Source organism: Emiliania huxleyi (genome assembly GCF_000372725.1).
Source record: "Emiliania huxleyi CCMP1516 unplaced genomic scaffold EMIHUscaffold_70, whole genome shotgun sequence".
NCBI lineage: Eukaryota > Haptophyta > Isochrysidales > Noelaerhabdaceae > Emiliania > Emiliania huxleyi.
In genome coordinates, this window is record NW_005196755.1 from 211,468 (window position 1) to 232,048 (window position 20,581).

General features: G+C 66.5%; 4 protein-coding genes across 4 annotated transcripts in view; 2 read left to right on the forward strand and 2 right to left on the reverse strand.

Annotated features, from left to right (window-relative positions):
* Positions 1-6,424: 6,424 nt before the first annotated feature.
* EMIHUDRAFT_358519 (hypothetical protein) lies at positions 6,425-7,148 on the forward strand. Its single transcript, XM_005761613.1, has one exon. The coding sequence runs from the start codon at positions 6,431-6,433 to the stop codon at positions 7,004-7,006; it is 576 nt and encodes a 191-aa protein (XP_005761670.1). The 5' UTR covers positions 6,425-6,430; the 3' UTR covers positions 7,007-7,148.
* A 1,160-nt stretch (positions 7,149-8,308) lies between these two features.
* On the reverse strand, positions 8,309-9,130 carry EMIHUDRAFT_67928 (hypothetical protein; the record flags this gene model as incomplete). The annotated part of the gene is made up of 1 exon (XM_005761614.1): positions 8,309-9,130. The coding sequence occupies one exon, from the start codon at positions 9,128-9,130 to the stop codon at positions 8,309-8,311; it is 822 nt and encodes a 273-aa protein (XP_005761671.1).
* A 3,070-nt stretch (positions 9,131-12,200) lies between these two features.
* EMIHUDRAFT_216609 (hypothetical protein) lies at positions 12,201-12,770 on the forward strand (the record flags this gene model as incomplete). Its single annotated transcript, XM_005761615.1, has 3 exons — positions 12,201-12,530; positions 12,650-12,679; positions 12,753-12,770. The coding sequence occupies 3 exons, from the start codon at positions 12,201-12,203 to the stop codon at positions 12,768-12,770; spliced, it is 378 nt and encodes a 125-aa protein (XP_005761672.1).
* A 3,801-nt stretch (positions 12,771-16,571) lies between these two features.
* VPS54 (vacuolar protein sorting 54) overlaps positions 16,572-20,581 on the reverse strand; it is a gene marked incomplete at both ends in the record, with an annotated part of 7,144 nt that continues 3,134 nt past the window's right edge. Inside the window, 10 exons of the mRNA XM_005761616.1 lie at positions 16,572-16,643; positions 16,949-17,077; positions 17,369-17,434; positions 17,505-17,615; positions 17,686-17,838; positions 18,035-18,093; positions 18,282-18,332; positions 19,171-19,348; positions 19,481-19,732; positions 20,130-20,271. Coding sequence (XP_005761673.1) covers positions 16,572-16,643; positions 16,949-17,077; positions 17,369-17,434; positions 17,505-17,615; positions 17,686-17,838; positions 18,035-18,093; positions 18,282-18,332; positions 19,171-19,348; positions 19,481-19,732; positions 20,130-20,271 — 1,213 coding nt within the window. The remainder of the gene's footprint in view (positions 16,644-16,948; positions 17,078-17,368; positions 17,435-17,504; positions 17,616-17,685; positions 17,839-18,034; positions 18,094-18,281; positions 18,333-19,170; positions 19,349-19,480; positions 19,733-20,129; positions 20,272-20,581) is intronic.

A 20,581-nucleotide genomic window follows, 5' to 3' on the forward strand; every position in this document is an offset into this window, starting at 1 on the left:
GCGCAGTCAGCCCTAGCGAGGTTGGGGGGCGGCGGGGTAGACCATGGAGGCAGAGGGTGGGGGAGCGAGGGGGGGGGGAGGGGCGTGGGGAGGAGGAAGGGAAAAGGAAGGGTGAGGGAGGGGAGGGGGGTTGAGACCTGTGCTGCCGCGCCCTGAGCTGTAACCCTGCTCGCGGCTTGCGGCTTCCGGGAGCAGCCCCTCCTCGTCGCACCCCTCCGCGGGCGGCGATGCAGCAGACCGCACCGCACCCAGCGCCAGCAAGCGCCGCCCTGCGAGCGCCACGGCGGCGGCGGGGGGCGGGTCCGGCGTCGCCGCCAGCAGCGCGGCGGCGGATCCTCCGGCCGCCATCTCCTCTGCCTGCAGGAAGAGCCCGTCGAGGTTCGAGCGGACAATCTCCGGCTCCGCCGCCGCAGCCCTCCGGGCCGCGGCCGCGCGCGAGTAGAGCCGGTACACTGTCCCAGGCCCGACACGGCCAACCCGCCCCGCCCTCTGCGCCGCCGCGTCGGCCGACGCCAGCTCGGTGCGCAGAGCAGAGACGCGCGAGGCCGCGTCCCACGCGGACACTCTCGTGCGGCCGGCGTCGATCACGATCGAGGCGTCTGAGACGGTGAGCGACGTCTTCTCACACCCCTTCCAGATCTCCCCAGATCTCCCGACGTCTTCTCACACCTCCCCCAAATCTCCCCAGATCTCCCGTGATCTCCTCACCTGGGATCGTGATCGACGTCTCGGCGATCGACGTCGCGAGGACAACCTTGCGCGGACCGCCCGCCGTAGATTGCTCGAGCGCGGCGCGTTGCGAGGCGAGCGGTACTGAGGAGTGTAGCAGGTGTACCCGCATCGGAGGCGGCGTGAGGCGCCCCCCCCCGCCCTCGCCGCCTCCACCCGCCGCCCCCGCAAGCAGAGAAGAGACGCGGCGCAGCTCCGCCCACCTAAGGGAATCACGGGAGACATGGGGAGATGCGGGGGAGGTTTGGAGACGCACCCGCAGCCCCGACCACCCAGGAAGAAAGCAGAGGATCGCGCCGCGCCCAACCGGCCCGCCGCCGCCGCCACCGCCGCCGCCGTCCCCGCCGCTGTTGCAGCTGCCGGCGGCGTCGCTGCAGAGGCGTTGGATGAGAGCAGCGGCGAGGCGGCAGAGCGCAACGTCCAGCTGATGCCCCTCCGCCGCCTCGCCAGCCGCCGCGCCCCTCCCCTCCCCGTCCTCCACCCGGTCGCCACCGGCGCCCCCCTTGCCTGCGCGCCCCTCCTCTGCGAACTCGTCTGCGCCGCCGGCAAGGCAGTAGCTGACTCGCTCTTCCTCCGCCACGTCGCGGGCAAGCGCGGACAGCCCGTGCCCTGCCTGCCACCCCGCGCTGCAGCCGAGACCGCCGGCCCTTTTGGCGCCCGTCTCGATCCTCCCCGCCATCTCAAAGCCGTCTGCCGCCATCTCAAAGCCATCTGCCGCCATCTCAAAGCCATCTGCCGCCATCTCAAAGCCATCTGCCGCCATCCCGGAGCCCTCCGCCGCCCTCCCGGAGCCGTCGTCCCACTCGCCGGTGACGAGATCGCCTAAGTAATAGTTAACTAGTCGTTAACTAATAGTCCATTCGGCGTCCCACGCGCCGGTGACGAGATCGCCCAGGAAGAGCTCGCGCACGCGGTGGCGACCGGCGGGCGGCAGCGCGAGCAGGGCGGAGGGAGGCGCGTCGAAGTAGCGCGCCCACGCGGCCGCGTCGAGAGTCGCCGACATGAGGAGCAGCCTAATCTCGGGTAATCTCGGGTACTCTCGGGCAATCTCGCCACGAGCCTAGTCGCCGACATGAGGAGGAGCCGAAGCGACGGGCGCGCACGCAGTGTCGCGGCTCGCAGCTTCGCAAGCAAGAGGTCGACGCGTGCAGATCGCTCGTGCACCTCGTCCACCACAAGATTAATTAATAGTTAATTCATAGTCAATTCCTAGTTAGTTAATAGTTAATTAATACTTAATTACTAGCTCATTAATAGCTCGTGCACCTCGCCCACCACCAGATGAGTGACTCCTGCCAGGCTCGCATCTCCCCCATATCTCCCCCATATCTCCCCCATATCTCCCCCATATCTCCCCCATATCTCCCCCATATCTCGTGCACCTCGTCCACCACCAGATGCGTCACTCCCGCCAGGCTCGGGTCCCGCGCCAGCCGCCTAATTAACTATTCATCCACTATTAATTGACTATTAATTAAGCTCGGACCCCCCGCGCCAGCCGCCTCAGCATCACGCCGGCGCTGACATACCTACGTGCTCAACACGCAAACTCAGGGCGGGGAGACGGTGTTGCGCAGTGTCTTCAGAGCACCGCGTGAGGACGAGGGAGGCGAGTGCAGTGAATACGGCTGAGAGTACGGCCGAATACGGCTGAACACGGGTCCTCTCGAGCGCTGCTAGGAGTACACGAGTATGGGCTCCGCCTCTAGGCTGACATGCTCGATGGTGGCGACAGCCTCCGCCGACGGCGGAGCCGACTCCAGCAGCACCGCGTAACCGACGCTCCCCCGAGCCGCCACACCAGCCCCGCCACCCGCGCTGCTGCCGACCCCGCCGCCAGCCCCGCCGCCAGCCCAACCGCCACCACCGCCGACACCACCGACATCGCCGCCTCCGCCACCATCGCCGCCGCCACCGCCGCCTCCGCCACCATCGCCGTCGCCACCACCACCGCCACCGCCGCCGCCGACGCAATTGCCGTCCGGGGCATGGAACCACTCACGCCGACGGAGCGGCGAGCGGCGAAGCGACGCCGGCGGCGGCTCGCCCCGCTCCTGCGCCACTCGCACCGCGGAGGCGACGGCGCTGATGCGGCGGGGCTGCACCACCACCACCCGGCACGCCTAACCAGCACCCAACGCCGTGTCTCAGTAGTGACGAATATGATCAGTGACGAATCATTGATCGATACACTAGCTGGCTCAAGTGCGCGGGCGTGGCGACCGCAGTCCGGCTTCTCTTTGTGCGCATCAGCTCTTTCCTCTGCGGCGGATACACAACGGCACGCCTGCACGCTTCCGCCGCCGGCAGCAGCGGCACCAGCGGCAGACAGCGCGGCCGCCTCCTCCGCCGCATCGGCGATCATCTGAGGCACACGAGTCGTCTTGCCGGTTCCGGTCCCGCCACTCAGGATCACCGTCTGCTCGACGCTGACGCGCGCCTACAGCGCGGACTCGCCGACGGCGGGGTCTGAAGGCAGCATCGCGCAATGTACTCAGAGCACCACGTGAGTACTGGGGCTGCGAACACAGCGCAAATCGCCCGACCACATGTCCTCGCGAGCGAGGTGCAGTACGCAGAGACTCACGTTTGAATGCCATCTAGGCGTTCGCGCCAGGAGAGTCTCCCGCAGCTCGTCAATCGGAAGCGGCGAGCGCGGAGGCCGCCGGGGCCTCGCGGCGGGATGCTCCGGCAGCACCGGCGACGCCTCCGGCAGCAGCAGACATCCAGACTGCTGCTGCGGCTGCCGCTGCTGCCGCTGCCGCCGCCGCCGCTGCTGCTGCTGCTGCTGCTGCTGCTGCTGCTGCCGCTGCCGCTGCTGCTTCTGCTCGGCGCATTCCGCCAAAACGGCGGCGGCGGCAGTCTGCACCTCCGCCACCGCCTGCTCAGGCAGCGCAGGCAGCTCTGCCACGGCCGCGCCTGAGAAAGAGAACGACGAAATCCAAGCAAGGGTTTATTCTTTTTCTCAGTCAGCTCTGCCACGGCCGCGCCGACAAGCGCCGGCGACGGCGCTGCTGCCGCAAGCGAAGCCTGCAGCCGACGCAGCTCAGTGCGGTGCGCCGGCGGCAACTCTGCGAGGAGCTTGCGGCAGGCGAGGACGTGCGAGGCGTGCTCGAGCGTCTCGAAGTCTGCGCCGTCGCGTTCGTACGCGCGCACGACGCAGAGAAGCCGCTGGCCTACCCTCGGACACGCTCGGCTGATCTCGGCCGATCTCGGCCGATCTCGGGAGGACACGGCGCAGAGGAGCCGGCTAGAGGAGCGAGCGGCAGCCTGCTGCTCACTTGCAGCACCGGCCCCGAGTGCTTGGAGAGCACCTAAGCAACAGCCAGCCGTCGACTAGCCGTCAACGAGTTTGGCATCGACAGCCTTGCACGACACCTTGTTGCGCGAGACGGACAGCGTGCGCGAGAGCAGGCGCAGCGTGGCGAGGGAGGCGCGAGGCTCGGCGCGGCCAACCGGCGCCTAATCTCGGGTCATCTCGGGTCATCTCGGGTCATCTCGGGAGGCGCGAGGCTCGGCGCGGCCAACCGTCGCCTAAGACACCTCCGCCGACTCACGCGAGGCCTCTAGTCGCGGCGGGCCGGGGCTCGTCTGCCCGCCTGTCCGCCACCAGTGCGAGTGCTGAAACGACTCTCAGGGGGAGGCGAGAGGCCCAGCGCAGCCGACTCGTGCCTCGGCCATCACAGCAGTGATGCTCCGCGTAATCTCGGGTAATCTCAGGTAATCGCGTGCCTCGGCCATCACAGCAGTGATGCTCCGCGTGGTTTGGGAGAGAGCGGTCGAGAGCGGCGCGTCTGCACCGAGCTCGAGGAGGGCGTGGAGGTCGACGCCTGCGTGGTCGGACAGCTCGATCATTGGGCGTAGGGTCGGGGTCGGGGTTAGAGTCGGGGTTAGAGTCGGGGTTAGAGTCGGGGTTAGAGTCGGGGTTGGAGTCGGGGTTAGAGTCGGGGTTGGAGTCGGGGTTGGGTCGGGGTTGGGATTGGTGGAGGCGTGAGGCAGAGCTGTGCATGTGTTCAGGCCTGCATCTTCGTGTAGCTCCAGCAGAGTCTTCTGGATGGCCGCGAGCACCGCCGCGCGCTTCCGCGTCGCGAGCGCGCCCGTCCGAACCAGCTTCGTGTAGCCGAACGCGTCCGCGAGTGGAGGCGGCAGCGGCAGGTGCAGCGTGCAGACGTGCCGAGGCCTGCGGGCGGTGCCCATCGGACGAACGTCGTAGGTGGGCTCGACGCCGTGCGCCGCACAGAAGCCGCTCATCACGCGTGCCGCGTGATTGGACAGGATCTCGCTCACTGGCGCCCGGCTGGCGGCCGCTGCTGCAGCAGCCGCCGCCGCTGCCACTCGCGGCCGGCCGTCCCGAGCGAGAGCCGCCGACGAAAGGCTACTGCCACTGCTGCTGCCGCTACTGCGTGTCGCAATGCTGCGCACAGCGGGAGCGACGGTTCGCGAGGTGAGCAGACGTGCTGCCTGTGCTGCCCGCATGGGGACACCGCGGCCCCCATCGTCCAGCGAAAGAATTCTACTCAGCAAAGAATTAAGGCATGTCACGTTCCACGGTCTTTGCGCCGAAAGAATTCCGAGTGCGAGCGAAAAGAAATCCACGGCCATGTCGATGGCGTCGCCCTCCCGCAAGCGCCCCCGCAGCGAGGAGGAGGGCGAGCCCGTGGCGGTCGCTGCCGGCTTCGAGGCGCCCATCTTTGGCGCGCGCGCCGTCGGCCAGGTCACAACGCTCGTGCTCGAGGGCGAGGACGGACCTCTGGCGTCACTCACCCTGCGCGGCATCGCGAGCGATCACGCGGGCGCCTGGTACGTCGCGACTAAGGACTCGGTGCTGCACATCTCGGCGGCCGGGCGCGTGCGCACCGTGGCGACCTGCGAAGGCGGCGGGTTCTCCGGCGTCGCCCTCAGCCCGGACGGGAGAGCGCTGTTTGTGGCGGATGCCGGCAACAACAAGATCCGTCGGATGGAGGTTGCGTCGGGTGCTGTGACGACGCTCGCGGGTAGCGGCGAAGGTGGCGATGCAGACGGCGTCGGCGGCGCGGCGCAGTTCTACGGCCCACGCGGCGTCGCAATTAGCCCGGACGGGAGCGTGCTGTTTGTGGCGGACTCCGACAACCAGAAGATCCGGCGGGTGGAGGTGGCGACGGGCGCGGTGACTACGCTCGCGGGCAGCGGCGAAGGTGGCGATGCAGACGGCGTTGGCGGCGCGGCGCAGTTCGACTGGCCATACGCCCTCGCAATCAGCCCGGACGGGAGCGCGCTGTTTGTGGCGGACTCCGACAACCACAAGATCAGGCGGGTGGAGGTGGCGACGGGCGCAGTCACTACGCTCGCGGGCAGCGGCGTAGAAGGCAGCATCGATGGCGTGGGCGGCGCGGCGCAGTTCCGCCTCCCACACGGCGTCACGATCAGCCCAGACGGGAGCGCGTTGTTTGTGGCGGACTGCATCAACAACAAGATCCGGCGGGTGGAGGTGGCGACGGGCGCGGTGACTACGCTCGCGGGTAGCGGCGCCGAGGGCAGCGTCGATGGCGTGGGCGGCGCGGCGCAGTTCGAATACCCAGTCTTCCTCGCCATTAGCCCGGACGGCACAACGCTTTTGGTCCGCATGGAGGGCTCGGCTCTCCGCCAGGTCTGCGTGGCTGCGCCTCCTCCGCCTCCCTCCTTCGCGCCGCTCGTGGTTCCGCCCTCCACCTTCTCCGCCGACATGGCCAACACGTGGGGCGACGCCACCCTCCCCACCGGCCTGGTCACCTTCCTGGTCGGCGACGACGAGGAGCGCATCGAGCACGTGAGCAAGGCCAACCTCTGCGTTCGGTCCGTGTTCTTTCGGACCATGTTTGGCATCGGCATGAAGGAGCGCGACGCCGCCGAGGTCACGGTGCTCGAAACGGACCTCGCCAGCTTCACCGCCCTCGTCCGCTACCTCCTCACCGACCAGCTCGACCTCGGCGAGGGGGAGGGCGAGCAGGCGCGGCGCGCGCTCGTGCTGCGGCAGCTGGCGCACAAGTACCAGGTGCCGCGCCTCGAGCTGCTCTGTGCGCAGGCGCTGCAGGAGAGCGTCGCGCCGGCGACCGCCGTGCCGCTGCTCGAGGCGGCGCACACGACGGGCGACGGGCGGCTCCTCGCGCAGTGCCGCCGCTTCGTGGCCGACCACGCCGCCGAGGTGCGGGCGAGCGGCGGCGTGGAGCAGCTGCGCGACCTGGGCGTGGCCAAGGGGCTGCTCGGCGACGCGCTCGACCAGGTGGCGGAGCTCAAGGGGGCGCTGCGCAGCCACTCGTAGTGCGCAGCCACTCGTAGTGCGCAGCCACTCGTGGTGCGGAGCGCCATGTACACAGTGCATATTGGCTTCCTTCGTTGTTGACGTTGTTTTATTGTGACTTGCGTGTGAGTCTGTGACGAGCTGACAATTGGCATGTGCTCTCTGATCGCACACAGCTGCGGCCACGCCGGGGCATGGCTGACGTAGCGGCGGCCGAACAGCACGGAGCGAGCCGCGCGGGATCCGGATCGGAACGCTAGACCACACGACGCCGTGGCGGGCGCCGCCCGCCGCGGACCCACACACATATCACATTCTCGGCTATCCACGTGGAAAAAAAAGCTAAAAGGCGCCGAGAACCCGCGAAATGGGCTCTACGATCTGTGCCACTGTGGCGCCCCGGACAGAGAGACGGCAGACGCCCGGCGTAAGGAGAACTGTGTACACGCGGATATACAACCGGTAGTGGTTTCCCCCCCATTGGTCTACTCTACTCGTTACGGCTGGCTCACTCCTCTCAGGCTCGGCGAATAGTGCGCAATACTCAGGCAGCCGCTCGGCGAATAGAATTTCTCGATCTTCTCGAGGTGGATATCCTTTGGCCGCGTTGGGTAGCGAGGATACGCCGTGTAGATATTTGAATATCTTGGTGACACGTGTGTTACAGACAGGGGCTGGGACCCACCCATGAGAGCGCCGGCCATTGTACTTGTTCATCACTCTCAACCCATTTTGCCTCATGGCGCCAGTCGAACCCCGGTCCCAACGAGATTCGAACTGGCAGCCACTCGATGACTTGATGGGTCGCAGTCTCGAACTGCATGTGAGCGGGCGCTGTGGGTTCGCACTCCCAGATCGTCCATCGACCCTCATGACCTCCTGTGGTCTCTCTGAGTCTGCCACCAGGGGGCGTGATCCCGGCCCGTGCGCTCTGCTCTCGAAGGCGGCGGCTCCCCCGCCGTCGCCGATCTCGTCTTCGTCTGCCCGCTTGACACTCGTGATTGAGATGCCCACCTCGCCGCCGGGAGGCGACGTAAACAGTGGCTGTCTCACGACGCCTCGAGGTGCGTTGAGCTGACTGCAACCAGAATTTTAGAATTTTACAACAAAACTCGAATTTTAGAATTTTACAACAAAAGGCGGTCGCACGACACGATTCACGCACGCGGCAGGCGAGGCCAAAAAGAATTTTTCACACGTCCATCGCCCTCCTTCGCAGCCCGTCTCGCCGTAGTCCTGTTGGACTGCATAGCGAGTCGATCTCCTTGACGCTCATCTCCCGCCCAGCCAACTAACTAACAGCGGTCCCCACTACTCACACGGTCACGCGCCGGGCAGCGGGGTCGGGATGGGAAGTCCGAGCCGCTCGGCGGTCTTCCGCGCCTCCTCCAGCGAGATGAGCTGCACTCCCTTCCCGTCACGCAGTCGCGCCGCCCGCTGCCCGTCCGCAGCCCACGCGACGCCCTCGCCGACGTGGGCATCCTCCTTGTAGAAGCCAGTATCCACGTCGCCGTTGGCGTACCGGTAAACGCCGCCCCCCTCCCTCTGGCCCGCCCTGAACTCGCCCTCGTAGACGTTGCCGTTGGCGAACCTAAACACGCCGCGCCCCTCAATTGTATCCGCCTTGAACTCGCCCTCGTAGACGTTGCCGTTGGCGAGCCGGCAAATGCCGCGCCCCTCCGGCAGGCCCGCCTTCCACTCGCCATCGTAGGCGTCACCATCGGCGCCCCGCATGACGCCCTTCCCCTCCATCATGCCCGCCACGAACTCGCCGTCGTAGACGTCGCCATTTGCCCACCTGTAGACGCCGCGCCCCTCCCTCTCACCCGCCTTGAACTCGCCCTCGTAGACGGCGCCGCTAGCCCACCGGGCGATGCCGACGCCCTCCCTTTCACCCGCTGTCCACCCACCCTCGTACACCTCGCCGCTGGCGAACCGGTAGACGCCACGCCCCTCCTTCTCGCCCGCTTTGTACTCGCCATCATAGACGTTTCCGTTGGCGTACCGGAAGACGCCGCGCCCCTCCCTCCGACCGGCCTTCCACTCGCCATCGTAGATGTCGCCACCGGCGGACCGCCAGACGCCGCGTCCCTCGGGCAGACCCGCCTTCAGCCCGCCCTCATAGTCGCCGTGGCGGTACCGCATGGCGCCGTGCCCCGCGTAACCGCCCTTGTCCTTGTCCGCTTCATCTGCCGCCGCCACTGCCGCTTGCACTGCCGTCCGAATCGCCGTTGCTTTGTCGGCCTCTGATGACGCCACAGCCGCTGCTGCCACTGCCGCTTCCGCTGCTGCCACTGCTGCTTCCACTGCCGCCCGAACCGCCGTTGCTTTGTCGGCCTCTGATGACGCCACAGCCGCTGCTACTGCCGCCGCCTTGTCCGCCTCTGCTGCCTTCAGCATGCGCAGCGCCTTGTGGAGTCGTGCGATGAGCCGCGACTTGGTCACCGCTGGTGCGTCGAGCACCCGGGACTTGTACGAGCGGAAGGCCGCCTGAACCCGCGTCGCCGACCTCTCGTGCAACAGCCGCGCCCGCTCGACGATGGCAGCGTGGCGGCGCGTATAGGCGGCGACTTTGCTGGCCGCTCTCCGCACCGCCATCAGCTGCCGCCTCGCAAGCAGCCTGCGAGCAGCGGCCTGGATCTTCGTCGCCGTGCGCTGCTTGCTATCGTAGCAGCACGCCGTGGCCTTGGTTCGCCACATAGCGTGAATGCAGCTTCGCAGGAACTCCTTGCTCGGGCAGGGGCTAACCGCGCCACCTTCCTTGAACGTGTCCGCCTCGGCTGCATGGATCTTCTCGAGTGCCCGGCGCTGCCCCTCGACTATCGCCGCCATTTGCTTGAGTCGCTCAGCCATTTGCCGCTGCTGCTACAGGAGGAGCGAGGCGTCAGTGGTTGGCTCCTCTGCCGCCGTGTCTTGCGACGAGAGCGAGGCGGCGGGCTCTGAGGATCTTGAGGCGACGCTCGTGACCGGCTACACAGAGCCGGGGTACAGAGCAGAGGGGTATAAACAAAATAAATAAAACTCCCAGCTCCCAGTCCTAGTACACTTGGGCGGGCACAGCCGAGTCGTCAACACAGCCTACGGCCTCGGAGACGAGTCGGGGGCCGTGGAGTTGGAGGGGGGGTGTGCTCAGGGAGCCCCAGGAAGCCCGAGCATATACAACTGGACGGTGGCCCCGGCACGAGCCTACGCCGAAGCAGGCCTGCCCGGGTACGAACTGCTCTCGCTCAGCCCCGGAAGGGGAGATGCGGGAGAGGAGGCGGGGACGAGCAGAGGCACCCTCCCCCAGTATGCAGACGACGACGCCCTGATGAACGGAGGCCAGGCGGAAGGCAGGAAAGGCGCCGAGGCAGTGGCCGAGGAGCTCAGGGAGGCGGCTGAAAGGCTGGCGATGGGGTACGCCGTGGCGGGCGTACGCAATCGACACCAGAAGTGCATCCTGGACATGAGCCCAGAGGCCGAGAGACTGCTCGGAGGGGAGTTCCGGCTCCATATAGTGGCGCTAGACGAGGAGGGAAGGCTCGTGAGATGCAGCGTCACGACGGTCTCTCACAAGGCAGCGAGCGCGGAAAAGGGACCAGAGACGTCCAGGGGGTCGGCCCGTTACCTCGGGGCCCATCTTAGTGCTCGGGGGGGCGGTGGAGGTGGACCGGAACGGTTCTGGGAGGAACAGGACGCAGTGGCGCGCAGAACAGCTATGGCATTTGACAGAAGCACGGCATCCATCCAACCGAACTTCCCTGTGACGACGCTAGCAGCGGCGGGTGTGTTGTACCAGCGAGTGAAGCTGATGTGGGTGGCCCACCCCCCGGGCCCCGAGGTGTTGGAGACGGCCCGTGTGGTGGCCGCTCGGGCGTCGTTGCGAGCCCTCCGGCTAGCCCCCACCCCGCTCACGGCCCAGCGCTCGGCGGCGATGGAGGTGGTGCTGCTCCCGCTAGACCTGGGAGGGTGCGGAACAATGGACCCGGCAACCAACCTGGCCAAGGACATAGCGGTGAACACCCTGGCGGGACTACAACACCAGGCTGCAGCGGTGAGGAGGTCGTACACCATCCGGATAGAGGAGGCCACGCGAGACCAGCCGATGGGGGGGGATGACTCGGCGACGCGATGCCCTCGGAGTCGGTGGAGCCGGAAGAAGCTGGCGAGGACGAAGGGCGGCAGCGGAGGAGGCGGCACCAACAACGAGGGAAACGGCCACACCGGCCGTCGCATGACGCTCGGGAGACGTGCAAGAGAGCTAATCAAGGAGGATCGGGACCCTGGGAAGACGGGGGGTAGAGCCCTCAGGCGGGGGGGTCTACTCAGCGACCTGTGCGAGTAAGCGCGGAGTGGTGGTGTGGGGCGTGCAGTAACCTGGTTTGTGGAGCTCCCGCAGATTACCTAGAGAGCACGGCATTCGGGGCCATGATGTCAGTTCCCCGATTTGACGGCTTTTTTGGATTCTCCCGCCCCCCGACCCCTCTCTTGGATTTTTTTTGTAGTGGAGAGAATCAAGGAATCTTTCTGCTCTGGCAGGCAGCTGCATCATTCCCCTTTACTTCAATCAGCTGTGTACATTCAAGTGCTATTACTGTCTGTATAGCTGTCTAGACGCTCCGATTTTGCTGTCTGGACGCTGTCTGGACACTGTCTGGACGCTGTCTGGACGTTGTCTGGACGCTGTCTGGACGCTGTCTGGACGTGGAAGATCGTCTGAGGTGTGAATAGATAGACCTGCTGCGCACAGGCCGCCGGAAGGCACAGGCGGCTGGCGCGTCAGCTGCACAGGTGCGAGCGCCGCCGCCTCGCCGATCGCCCCGCCTTTGCAGGCTGCTTTGCCGGCGCGCCTCCAGGCGGCACCCGCCCGAGCCAATCCACCTCGGCCGCGATCACAGCCTGCTCGGCCGCCTGGTCCGCGAGGCAAGCGCCCGCCAGACTGCGACGAGGCCGCCGCGCGCACCAGCGACGCACAGATTCGCTGCCACAGCTGCTGCTCTTGCTTGGGCGGCGAGAAGCGCCGTCTTTGCGGCGTCTGTCGCGGCGGAGGGAGGGCGGTTCGGCGGCGATGGGAAAGGACGGCGTGCCAGCGCGCGCCAGTCCCGTGCCCAGTGTTGTGCGAGGGAGTTTTGTCGTAAAATTCTAAGAAAGAAAGAAAGAAAACAAAAAGCCAAAGGTCAATTCTTGAGAGAGCAACGCGGCCCTCCAGCCTAAAATTCTTCTTCTCAGGAGCGAGATGTTGCCCAGAAGCCTTCTCTTCGCCTGCCTGTTGGCGGGCGCGTCGGCCTTCGTGCCGACGGGCGTGGCGCCCGTGCGTGTGCTCGTGCCAGCGGCCGGCGCCCCGTCGCTGGCGTCCTCGCCTGCGATGAGCTCGGTCATGAAGAAGGCCAAGGCGGCCAAGCGCAAGGGCAAGTCCTCGAGCGCCGTCGCGAAGCGCTTCAAGGTGACCGCGACGGGCAAACTGCTGCGGCACTCGGCCTTCAAGTCGCACATCCTCACCAAGAAGCACCCCCTCCGCAAGCAGAAGCTGCGCCGGACTCTCCAGGCCGACGAGTCACAGGCACGCGTCCCTGCGCCCCGCCCGCCCCCTGGGCGGTGCCGCTCCCCCGCCTGCGGGCGGGACTCTCGCCTACCGCACGTCCCCTCCCCCGCGCCGTGACTGCCGACTCGCCGCCCCCGCCGCAGCTCAAAACGATGCAGAAGCTGATGCTCGTGGTGCGTGCCCGCCACTGCCCCGCCCCCGCCCCTTCGCCCCTCGACCCCCCCACCCCACCCCACCCCCCTTCAGGTGCCGAAGAAGAAGTAGACGGTCTATTGACGCAGCTGCGGGGAAGTGTGTGTGTGGATGCCGTGCAGAGGGGCTGATCTTGAGGAGGAGGCGAGCGGCGCCACCCGTTGCCGCTGAGTTTCTCTGAGAGGCCGGCGAGGCTACACCCGCTTGCTTTGGCGAGTGACGCGCTGCCTACGTATACATAGATAAAAATCAAGAAGACACAGCTTCCGCCGTCGAGACAAAAACTCGGACCCACGAAGACAAGGAGCGCGCGCCAATGGCCGCCTCCGTGACACTCGTCACTCCCACCTCCTGGGCCGGCGCGGGAGTTTTACTGCCGAGTTTCTCCCGGCCGGCCGCCTCCTGACACGCCCACTGACCGAGCCCATCGAAAAGAATTCGGCGCGCCGCACTGCTCTGACCCCTGCTCGCCCCTGCTCGCCCCTGCTCGCCACTGTCGCCTCGGTTGCCGAGGCTGCCGCGCACCCGCGCGCTACGCGACTACGAACTGCACCAGCTGGGCTCGAACCAACGACCAAAACGTCCCCGACCCGAACGCTGCACCAACTAGGCCACACCGCAGGCTCGATATGCAATACGCACAAAACTGGCCGCTCATAAAGCACTACTCATTTGCCGAGGCCACGCGGCGCCCCTCCACAGCCAGCCTACCCTCCTATCGCGCCACTCGAAGCCCCGGCGCGGCCGCCTCTCGCCTACCGCGCTGCCCTCGCCTGCCACCGCACCGCCCGCGCTCCAGCCTAACCAGCTCTGCATCTCGCAACACACACTTGACAGGGACAGACCAGGCGCAGGAAAAGGGAGCGGGGCCCGAATCCAAGGGACCACCCCGTCGGGCGGAGGAGCTGTGAACTCAGGTCCAGCAGGAAGGCTGCTGGCTCCTGACTCATCCCCCAAATCCCCCACACCTTGGCGGCCTGAAACCTTACCATTCCGACACCTCACACACACCCCTCCCCTAGGGCTAAGCAGTGCGCGAGCCCACCCGACTTCAGGCGAGACGTTGACCACTCCTTTGGAACAGTTCTGTCAGTGGCTGCACTAGACGCCCACAGAGGCGCGCGGCGCGGGCAGATGACTAGGGGAGAAAAAGCGGAGAACCTAGCTCGCTGGGAGATGTGCGCAACCTAAAGACGGGAATAGGGGAGAAGTGTCAGTGTGAGGGGAGGGCGTAGGCTGGCGTTTTTGCCTTTGAAAACTGAACAGTTTTTTTCTTCCGCCGTCGAGAAGGCTCACCGCGCGTCTGTGCCACACGGCTCACGGGCGGAAGGAGGCCTCGAGAAGGAGGCGGTGCAAGAGGCCGGCGCTCCGCCGGCGCGAGTGCGGAGTTTGGAGAGAGAGAGAGATTTTTAGCAATACCAAACAACTCTAACAGAGCGGCGAGCGGAGTCCGGAGACGACGAGCCGGGAGAGCCGAGACCACTCGCTTTTCGTCGCTCCAGCCCTGCGGGTCTTAGAGGCGACGAAGCCTTCACACTCCAAGGGGCTGAGCCGAGACCGACGATCGAGGTTCAAGCGCGCAGGCAGCCCGACCGACAACGACTCAGTTTTCTTTTTTCGGGATGTGAGTGGTCATATAAACGTGTGTGTAAATGTCCACCCCACCGCGTCGCTCGCGCCGCCTCGCCCCCGCCGCCACCGCCGCTCCCTCACCCAGCACGCCGCCGCCCACCCGCCTCCTCGACCTCCCCACGGAGCTTCTCGCGCGCGTCCTCTCCAGCTTCGAACGCCCCGCCGACATCGCTCGCGTCGCGGCCGTCTCGCTGCTCTTCCACGCCTCGCTTGTGGTGGAGGGCATCCGCTTGTGGGCGCAAGAGCGCGGCTTCGAGCTGCCGGCGCAGCCAGAGGGCGAGAGCTGCGCCGTGCGCTGGCTGTGCTTCGCTGCGCTGCTGTGCGAGTCCAACCCGCCGGCGAGGGCGGCGGCAGGCGGACAGCACAGCGTCTTCATCGACGGCGAGGGGCGGCTCTCGTCGTGCGGGTCAGCGGCAACGGAGGGCGAGGAGGAGGAGGAGGAGGGGGGGGAGGACGAGGAGGAGTTTCCAGGCCTTCTCGGCCACGGCGAGGGCGTGAAGCAGCTGAAGACGCCGACCCGTCTCCCAACACTCCTCGGAGATGAGCGCGCGATTGGTGTGGCGGCGTCAGGACTTTTCAGCCTCGCTCTCTCCGCGGACGGCGCCGTTTGGTCCTGGGGCTGCGGCGGGCAGGGCGAGCTGGGACACGGCGACGAGGAGACCCAGTGGCAGCCCAAGAAGATCGAGGCCTTTGCTGGGTGGCGCGTCATCGCTGTGTCTGCTGGAGGCATGCACAACCTCGCTCTCACCGCCGACGGCGGCGTCTGCAGCTGGGGCGATGGAAACGATGGCCGGTTGGGCCACGGCAACCGGTGGGGGCAGCTGCTGCCCAAGAAGATCGAGGCCTTTGCTGACAAGCGCGTCGTGGCTGTGTCGGCGGGAGCGTTCCACAGCATCGCCCTCACCGCCGACGGCGCTGTCTGGAGCTGGGGCTATGGAGTCTGTGGCCAGTTGGGCCACGGCAATCAGCAGAACCAGCTACTGCCCAAGAAGATCGAGGCGTTGGCTGGGCGGCGCGTCGTCGCTGTCTCGGCGGGATGTCTGCACAACCTCGCCATCACCACCGATGGCAGCGTCTGGAGCTGGGGCGGTGGAGGCGTGGGCCAGCTGGGCCACGGCGACGAGCAGTACCAGCTGCTGCCGAAGAAGGTTGAGGCCTTGGCTGGTCAGCGCGTCGTCGCTGTGTCGGCTGGAGATCAGCACAGCCTCGCCATCACCGCCGACGGCGCCGTCTGGAGCTGGGGCACTGGCAAGCTGGGCCACGGCGACACGCAGACCCAGCCGCTGCCGAAGAAGGTCGAGGCCATTGCGGGGCGGCGCGTCGTCGCTGTGTCGGCAGGGGAAGTCCACAGCCTCGCCCTCACCGCCGATGGCGCTGTCTTCGCTTGGGGCGAGGGTGAGCGCGCCCGCCTAGGCCACAGAGAGGACCTGTCGAACCAGCTGCTGCCGAAGAAGATCGAGGTGTGGTCGCGGGAGTGAGAGGGGGGGGGGGGGGGGGGGACTGGAGCTAGCCGCTCCTCAAGCGAGGAGTGGCGCGGTCGGTGTCACGTGCGGCGAGGCAGGGTCGCACCCATATTATGCAAACACTGCAGTTGGCTCTCGCCCACGTGTGCTGATGGCCTTTAGCCGGCGGTCGGGGCCGGGGAGCGCAAGGGAGCGGCTTTGCGACTGAGCTGCGTGAGCGGCCAGCAAGGCCTTTTCCGCTGCGTATCTACGGAGGCCAGCTGCCCACTCGCACGCGCGGGGCGTGGCGCAGCACGTCACGCACCGGGGGTCCGGGGATAAAATGCGGTGTGAGTTGTGTGTTGTGCGGACGGACCGCAAAGGGACATTGCGGCGAGCGCCAGCCAGCAGCCCGCAATGCGAATGGACGTACGGCTCTAACTAGCTTACACGTTACAGTTGTACCCGTCAAATTACGTCGGATGACCCGTGACCGGCGTACGGTGTCGACCGAGGCGCGAGGGGGGGGCTCTCACGGGAGTTACGGTAGGGGAGGGTAAGGTAAGGTAAGGTAAACGTCTCCACACACACAAAGTGGTGGGGCAAGGGGGGGCGACCCTCGCATCTCCACGCCCGGACACGGGCAGGAGCCCCACGGCATTCAAAGTGCAAGCACCGGCCCGGTGCCGTGGGTGAGCAACCTGCACCCCACTCCTACTCCTATAACACAACCCCCACAGCGTGGTCGTCTAGGGGAGGGGAGTCAGGAGAGACACCGTGCCGTCCGCGGGGACAGAAGTCAGAAGTCCCCGACTCCGAAGCGGGTCCGGTCGGGACGCTCGTCCTCGGTCACGTTAAAACTGGACATGGTCTCGCAAGTCGCATAACACGCGTGCGCACAGAACATGTCCACACGCGAAGGCGAAGGCCGCCGCGCGAATCACGCGGCGTGCCTCTCTTTCTCGTTCCTCTCCCGACCCGCCTCTTTCCCCGCCTCCTCTCTCCCCCCCCCCCCCGCCTCGGCGTGACCCTCTCCACTGGCTCCTCCGACCCGTCGCCGGCCGACGCCGCTCGCTCGCCGCCGCCGCGCGGCCGCGGCACCGCGCCTCCTCGCCTCTCCGCCTCGCCGCTCCACCCCCTGCCCGCCCCCTGCACCGGCCGGGCCGACTACGCCACCGGCAGCGCGAGCGCGAAGGCGACCAGGTTTGGGCAGCAGCCGCTTGGCAGCGAGAGGTGCAGCCGCGCCACCTCCTTGCGCAAGAACTGCACGTCCTGCACGATGCACTGCCGCGAAAAGGCGGGCGCCTAGGGGCGGGTGCATCTCGGTCATCTCGGGCTCTATCTCGGCTGTATCTCGGCGAAAAGGCGGGCGCCTAAAAGGACGCCCAGAGGCTGGGTCCCGGGATTCCCAAAAAGGCTGGCCCCATGTCGACCTGCCTGTGCCCCCCCCCCCCCCCCCCCTGGTATCTCGCCTGCATCTCGGCTGCGTGGCGACTGTCGCGGCTCTGTCGCTCGCGGCTAGCAGGGCAGTCTCGCGGCTAGCAGGGCAGTCTCGCGGCTAGCAGGGCAATGTGCGGCTAGCGGGGCAGAGGTGGCCGTGTCGACTCCGCGGTACGCTTCGAGGAGGCCGGCGTCGAAGGCAGTGAGGATCAGCTCAAACACCTTCCGGAGGGGGAGGGGGAGGGGGGGGGTGGAGGGAGAGATGAGTGAGCAGGGCAGATCTCTCGAGCGCCTTGTGCAGCTGCTGCGGCGTCAGCAGGTCGCGCAGCGTCTTGTACACGGCGCGCAAGTCGGCGGCCACCGCCTTGATGTTTGCCGACGGCTCGGGCTGCCGCTGTGCGCCCGCCTACTCAGTGATTAGGAAACGACTGATTCTGAAGTGGTCAACGAGGCTCGGGCTGCCGCTGTGCGACCGCCTGCGGCGGCGCCAGCGCGGCGGAGAGGTCCTTCACTCGCCCGCGGCGCCGCTCCTCGAGGATGGAGACGAACTTTGCGAAGATCTGCTGCTGGTGCGCCTCGAGGTCCGACTCGACGCCGTCGAACTCCTTGAGCGCGTGCCGCTGCGCCTGAGGGACGTGTTGTGGACGTGTCGCGGACGTGTCGCGGACGCGTCGCACGAGCCGCAGACGTGGCCCCGCGCGGCAGCAAGGGGCAGGAGATCCGAACGGCGAAAAGGAGAATAGCGCAGATGGCGCGGCCGCCCGCCGAGCATCAGCCCGCAAGCTATCTAAGCGGCCTCTCGGCGGCCTCTCGGCGGCACGCCTCCGGCAGGTAGGCTGCGAGGATCGCCTTGAGGTGCGGCAGCAGCGCGAGGAGGACGCCTGGGGAGATATGGGGAGATATGGGGAGATATGGGGACGCGAGGAGGACGCCTGGTGCCAGCCCACGAGGGAAGAGGCTGAGGAGGAGGGGTGCGAGGGCGAGGCGCGGAGGCGGAGCGAGGAGGGGGCCGAGGCTCTGCGATGAGAGATGTGGGGGAGATGTGGGGAGGTACGGGGAGATATGGCGCCGAGGCTTTGCGAGGAGAGCGCGAGGTGCTTGAAGGAGATGGACTTGAGTCCTGCAGAGGCGACGCTTCAGCTTGAGCCGCGAGGCAGTGCACCCCACCTGCGTCTCTGCATCTGCGTCTCTGCATCTGCGTCTCTGCATCTGCGTCTCTGCATCTGCGTCTCTGCATCTGCGTCTCTGCATCTGCGTCTCTGCATCTGCGTCTCTGCATCTGCATCTGCATCTGCATCTGCATCTGCATCTGCATCTGCATCTCTGCATCTGCATCTGCATCTCTGCATCCGCGTCTCTGCATCTGCATCTGCATCTGCGTCTCTGCATCTGCGTCTCTGCATCTGCATCTGCATCTGCATCTGCATCTGCATCGGCATCTGCGTCTGCATCTCTGCATCTGCGTCTCTGCATCTGCGTCTCTGCATCTGCATCTGCATCTGCATCTGCATCTGCATCTGCATCTGCATCTCTGCATCTGCATCTGCATCTCTGCATCCGCGTCTCTGCATCTGCATCTGCATCTGCGTCTCTGCATCTGCGTCTCTGCATCTGCGTCTCTGCATCTGCGTCTCTGCATCTGCGTCTCTGCATCTGCGTCTCTGCATCTGCGTCTCTGCATCTGCGTCTCTGCATCTGCATCTGCATCTGCATCTGCATCTGCATCTGCATCTGCGTCTCTGCATCTGCGTCTCTGCATCTGCATCTGCGTCTCTGCATCTGCATCTCTGCATCTAACGACGTCGGCAGCATCTCGGCTCATCTCGGCTCATCTCGGCTCATCTCGGCTCATCTCGGCTCATCTCGGCTCATCTCGGCTCATCTCGGCTCATCTCGGCTCATCTCGGCTCATCTCGGCCCATCTCGGGCGATCCTCGGGCGATCTCGCGCCATCTCGCCTGCCGAGGTCGGCAGCATCGCGCCCGCCATCAGCACTTGCTTGTAGGCGTGGGTGTGGTAGCCGCGCAGCAGCACGGGGAGCGCGTGCGCGATGGGCGGAGCGACGGCGGGCACCGCGGCGCCGCACTGCAGGTAGTGCACGACGGTGGAGAGGAGGATGAGGCCCGAGCCGACCACCTTGTACCCCGCGCCTAATCAATTACTCCATTATGGTAATCAAGTAATTAGGCCCGAGCCGACCACCTTGTACCCCGCGCCTAATCAATTACTCCATTATGGTAATCAAGTAATTAGGCCCGAGCCGACCACCTTGTACCCCGCGCCCGAGACAACGATGTCCGACGCGCGGCTCGGCTGCCGCTCCGCCTCCGGCTCCGCCTCCGCCGACCCGACCGCCGCGGAGACGGCGGCGGCGGCCGAGAGGTGGTCGGCGGCGGATGCGGGCGGCGCCTCCGGCACTTGGTTGGCGGCGATGGAGTCGACGAGCCGCTGGTACTCTGCCGGCACCTCGACCTGCCCCCACGCCTCCTGCTCCACCGTCGCCTCGAGCTTCTTGGTCGCCTACGTGCGCAAGCGCGCCAGCCTCGGGGCGGGAAGGCGGTGTTTGTGCCGTGTGCCTTCGGAGCAGCGCTTGGGCACACGGGGCTGCGAGTACAGTGAGTGAGGCGGAATACGGCGCCAGTACGGCGGTGGAGGGTGCGTGAGTCCGCTCGAGCGCCGGTCGGAGGACAAGAGTGCGTCTTCCGGCTCTAGGCTCTGGCTCTAGGCTCTGGCTCTAGGCTCTGGCTCTAGGCTCTGGCTCTAGGCTCTGGCTCTAGGCTCTGGCTCTAGGCTCTGGCTCTAGGCTCTGGCTCTAGGCTCTGGCTCTAGGCTCTGGCTCTAGGCTCTGGCTCTAGGCTCTGGCTCGCCTCGGCGTGAAGGACGTCGACGAATGCCTTCGCCTAACTCATTCCTCCACTACGCGGATGAAGTAGTGAATGAGTAGGAGGGCGTCCACGAATGCCTTCGCCTGCGCCGCGGCCTCCGCCGACACCGCCGCACAGCCCCTTCCGCTCAGATGCGCAACGTCGGCGGCAAAGTCGTCCGCCAAGGCGCAGAGGCTCGTGAAGGCGGCGAGGGGGAGCCGCGCGTGCACCTGCGGAAGGGGGAAGGCAGAGGTAGACGTCTCCACACGCACGAAGGTGGTGGGGCAAGGGCCGGGCTAGTCCCTCGCGACTCCACGTGTAGACGACAGGAGCTGGCACGGCATGACGAGTGCAGGGCCCGGTGCGCGTGAGTGAGGTGTGTGTGTGCGTGTGTGTGTGTGTGTGTGTGTGTGTGTGTGTGTGTGTGTGTGTGTGTGTGTGTGTGTGTGTGTGTGTGTGTGTGTGTGTGTGTGACTGTGTGCGTGCGTGGGTGTGCGTGTGTGGA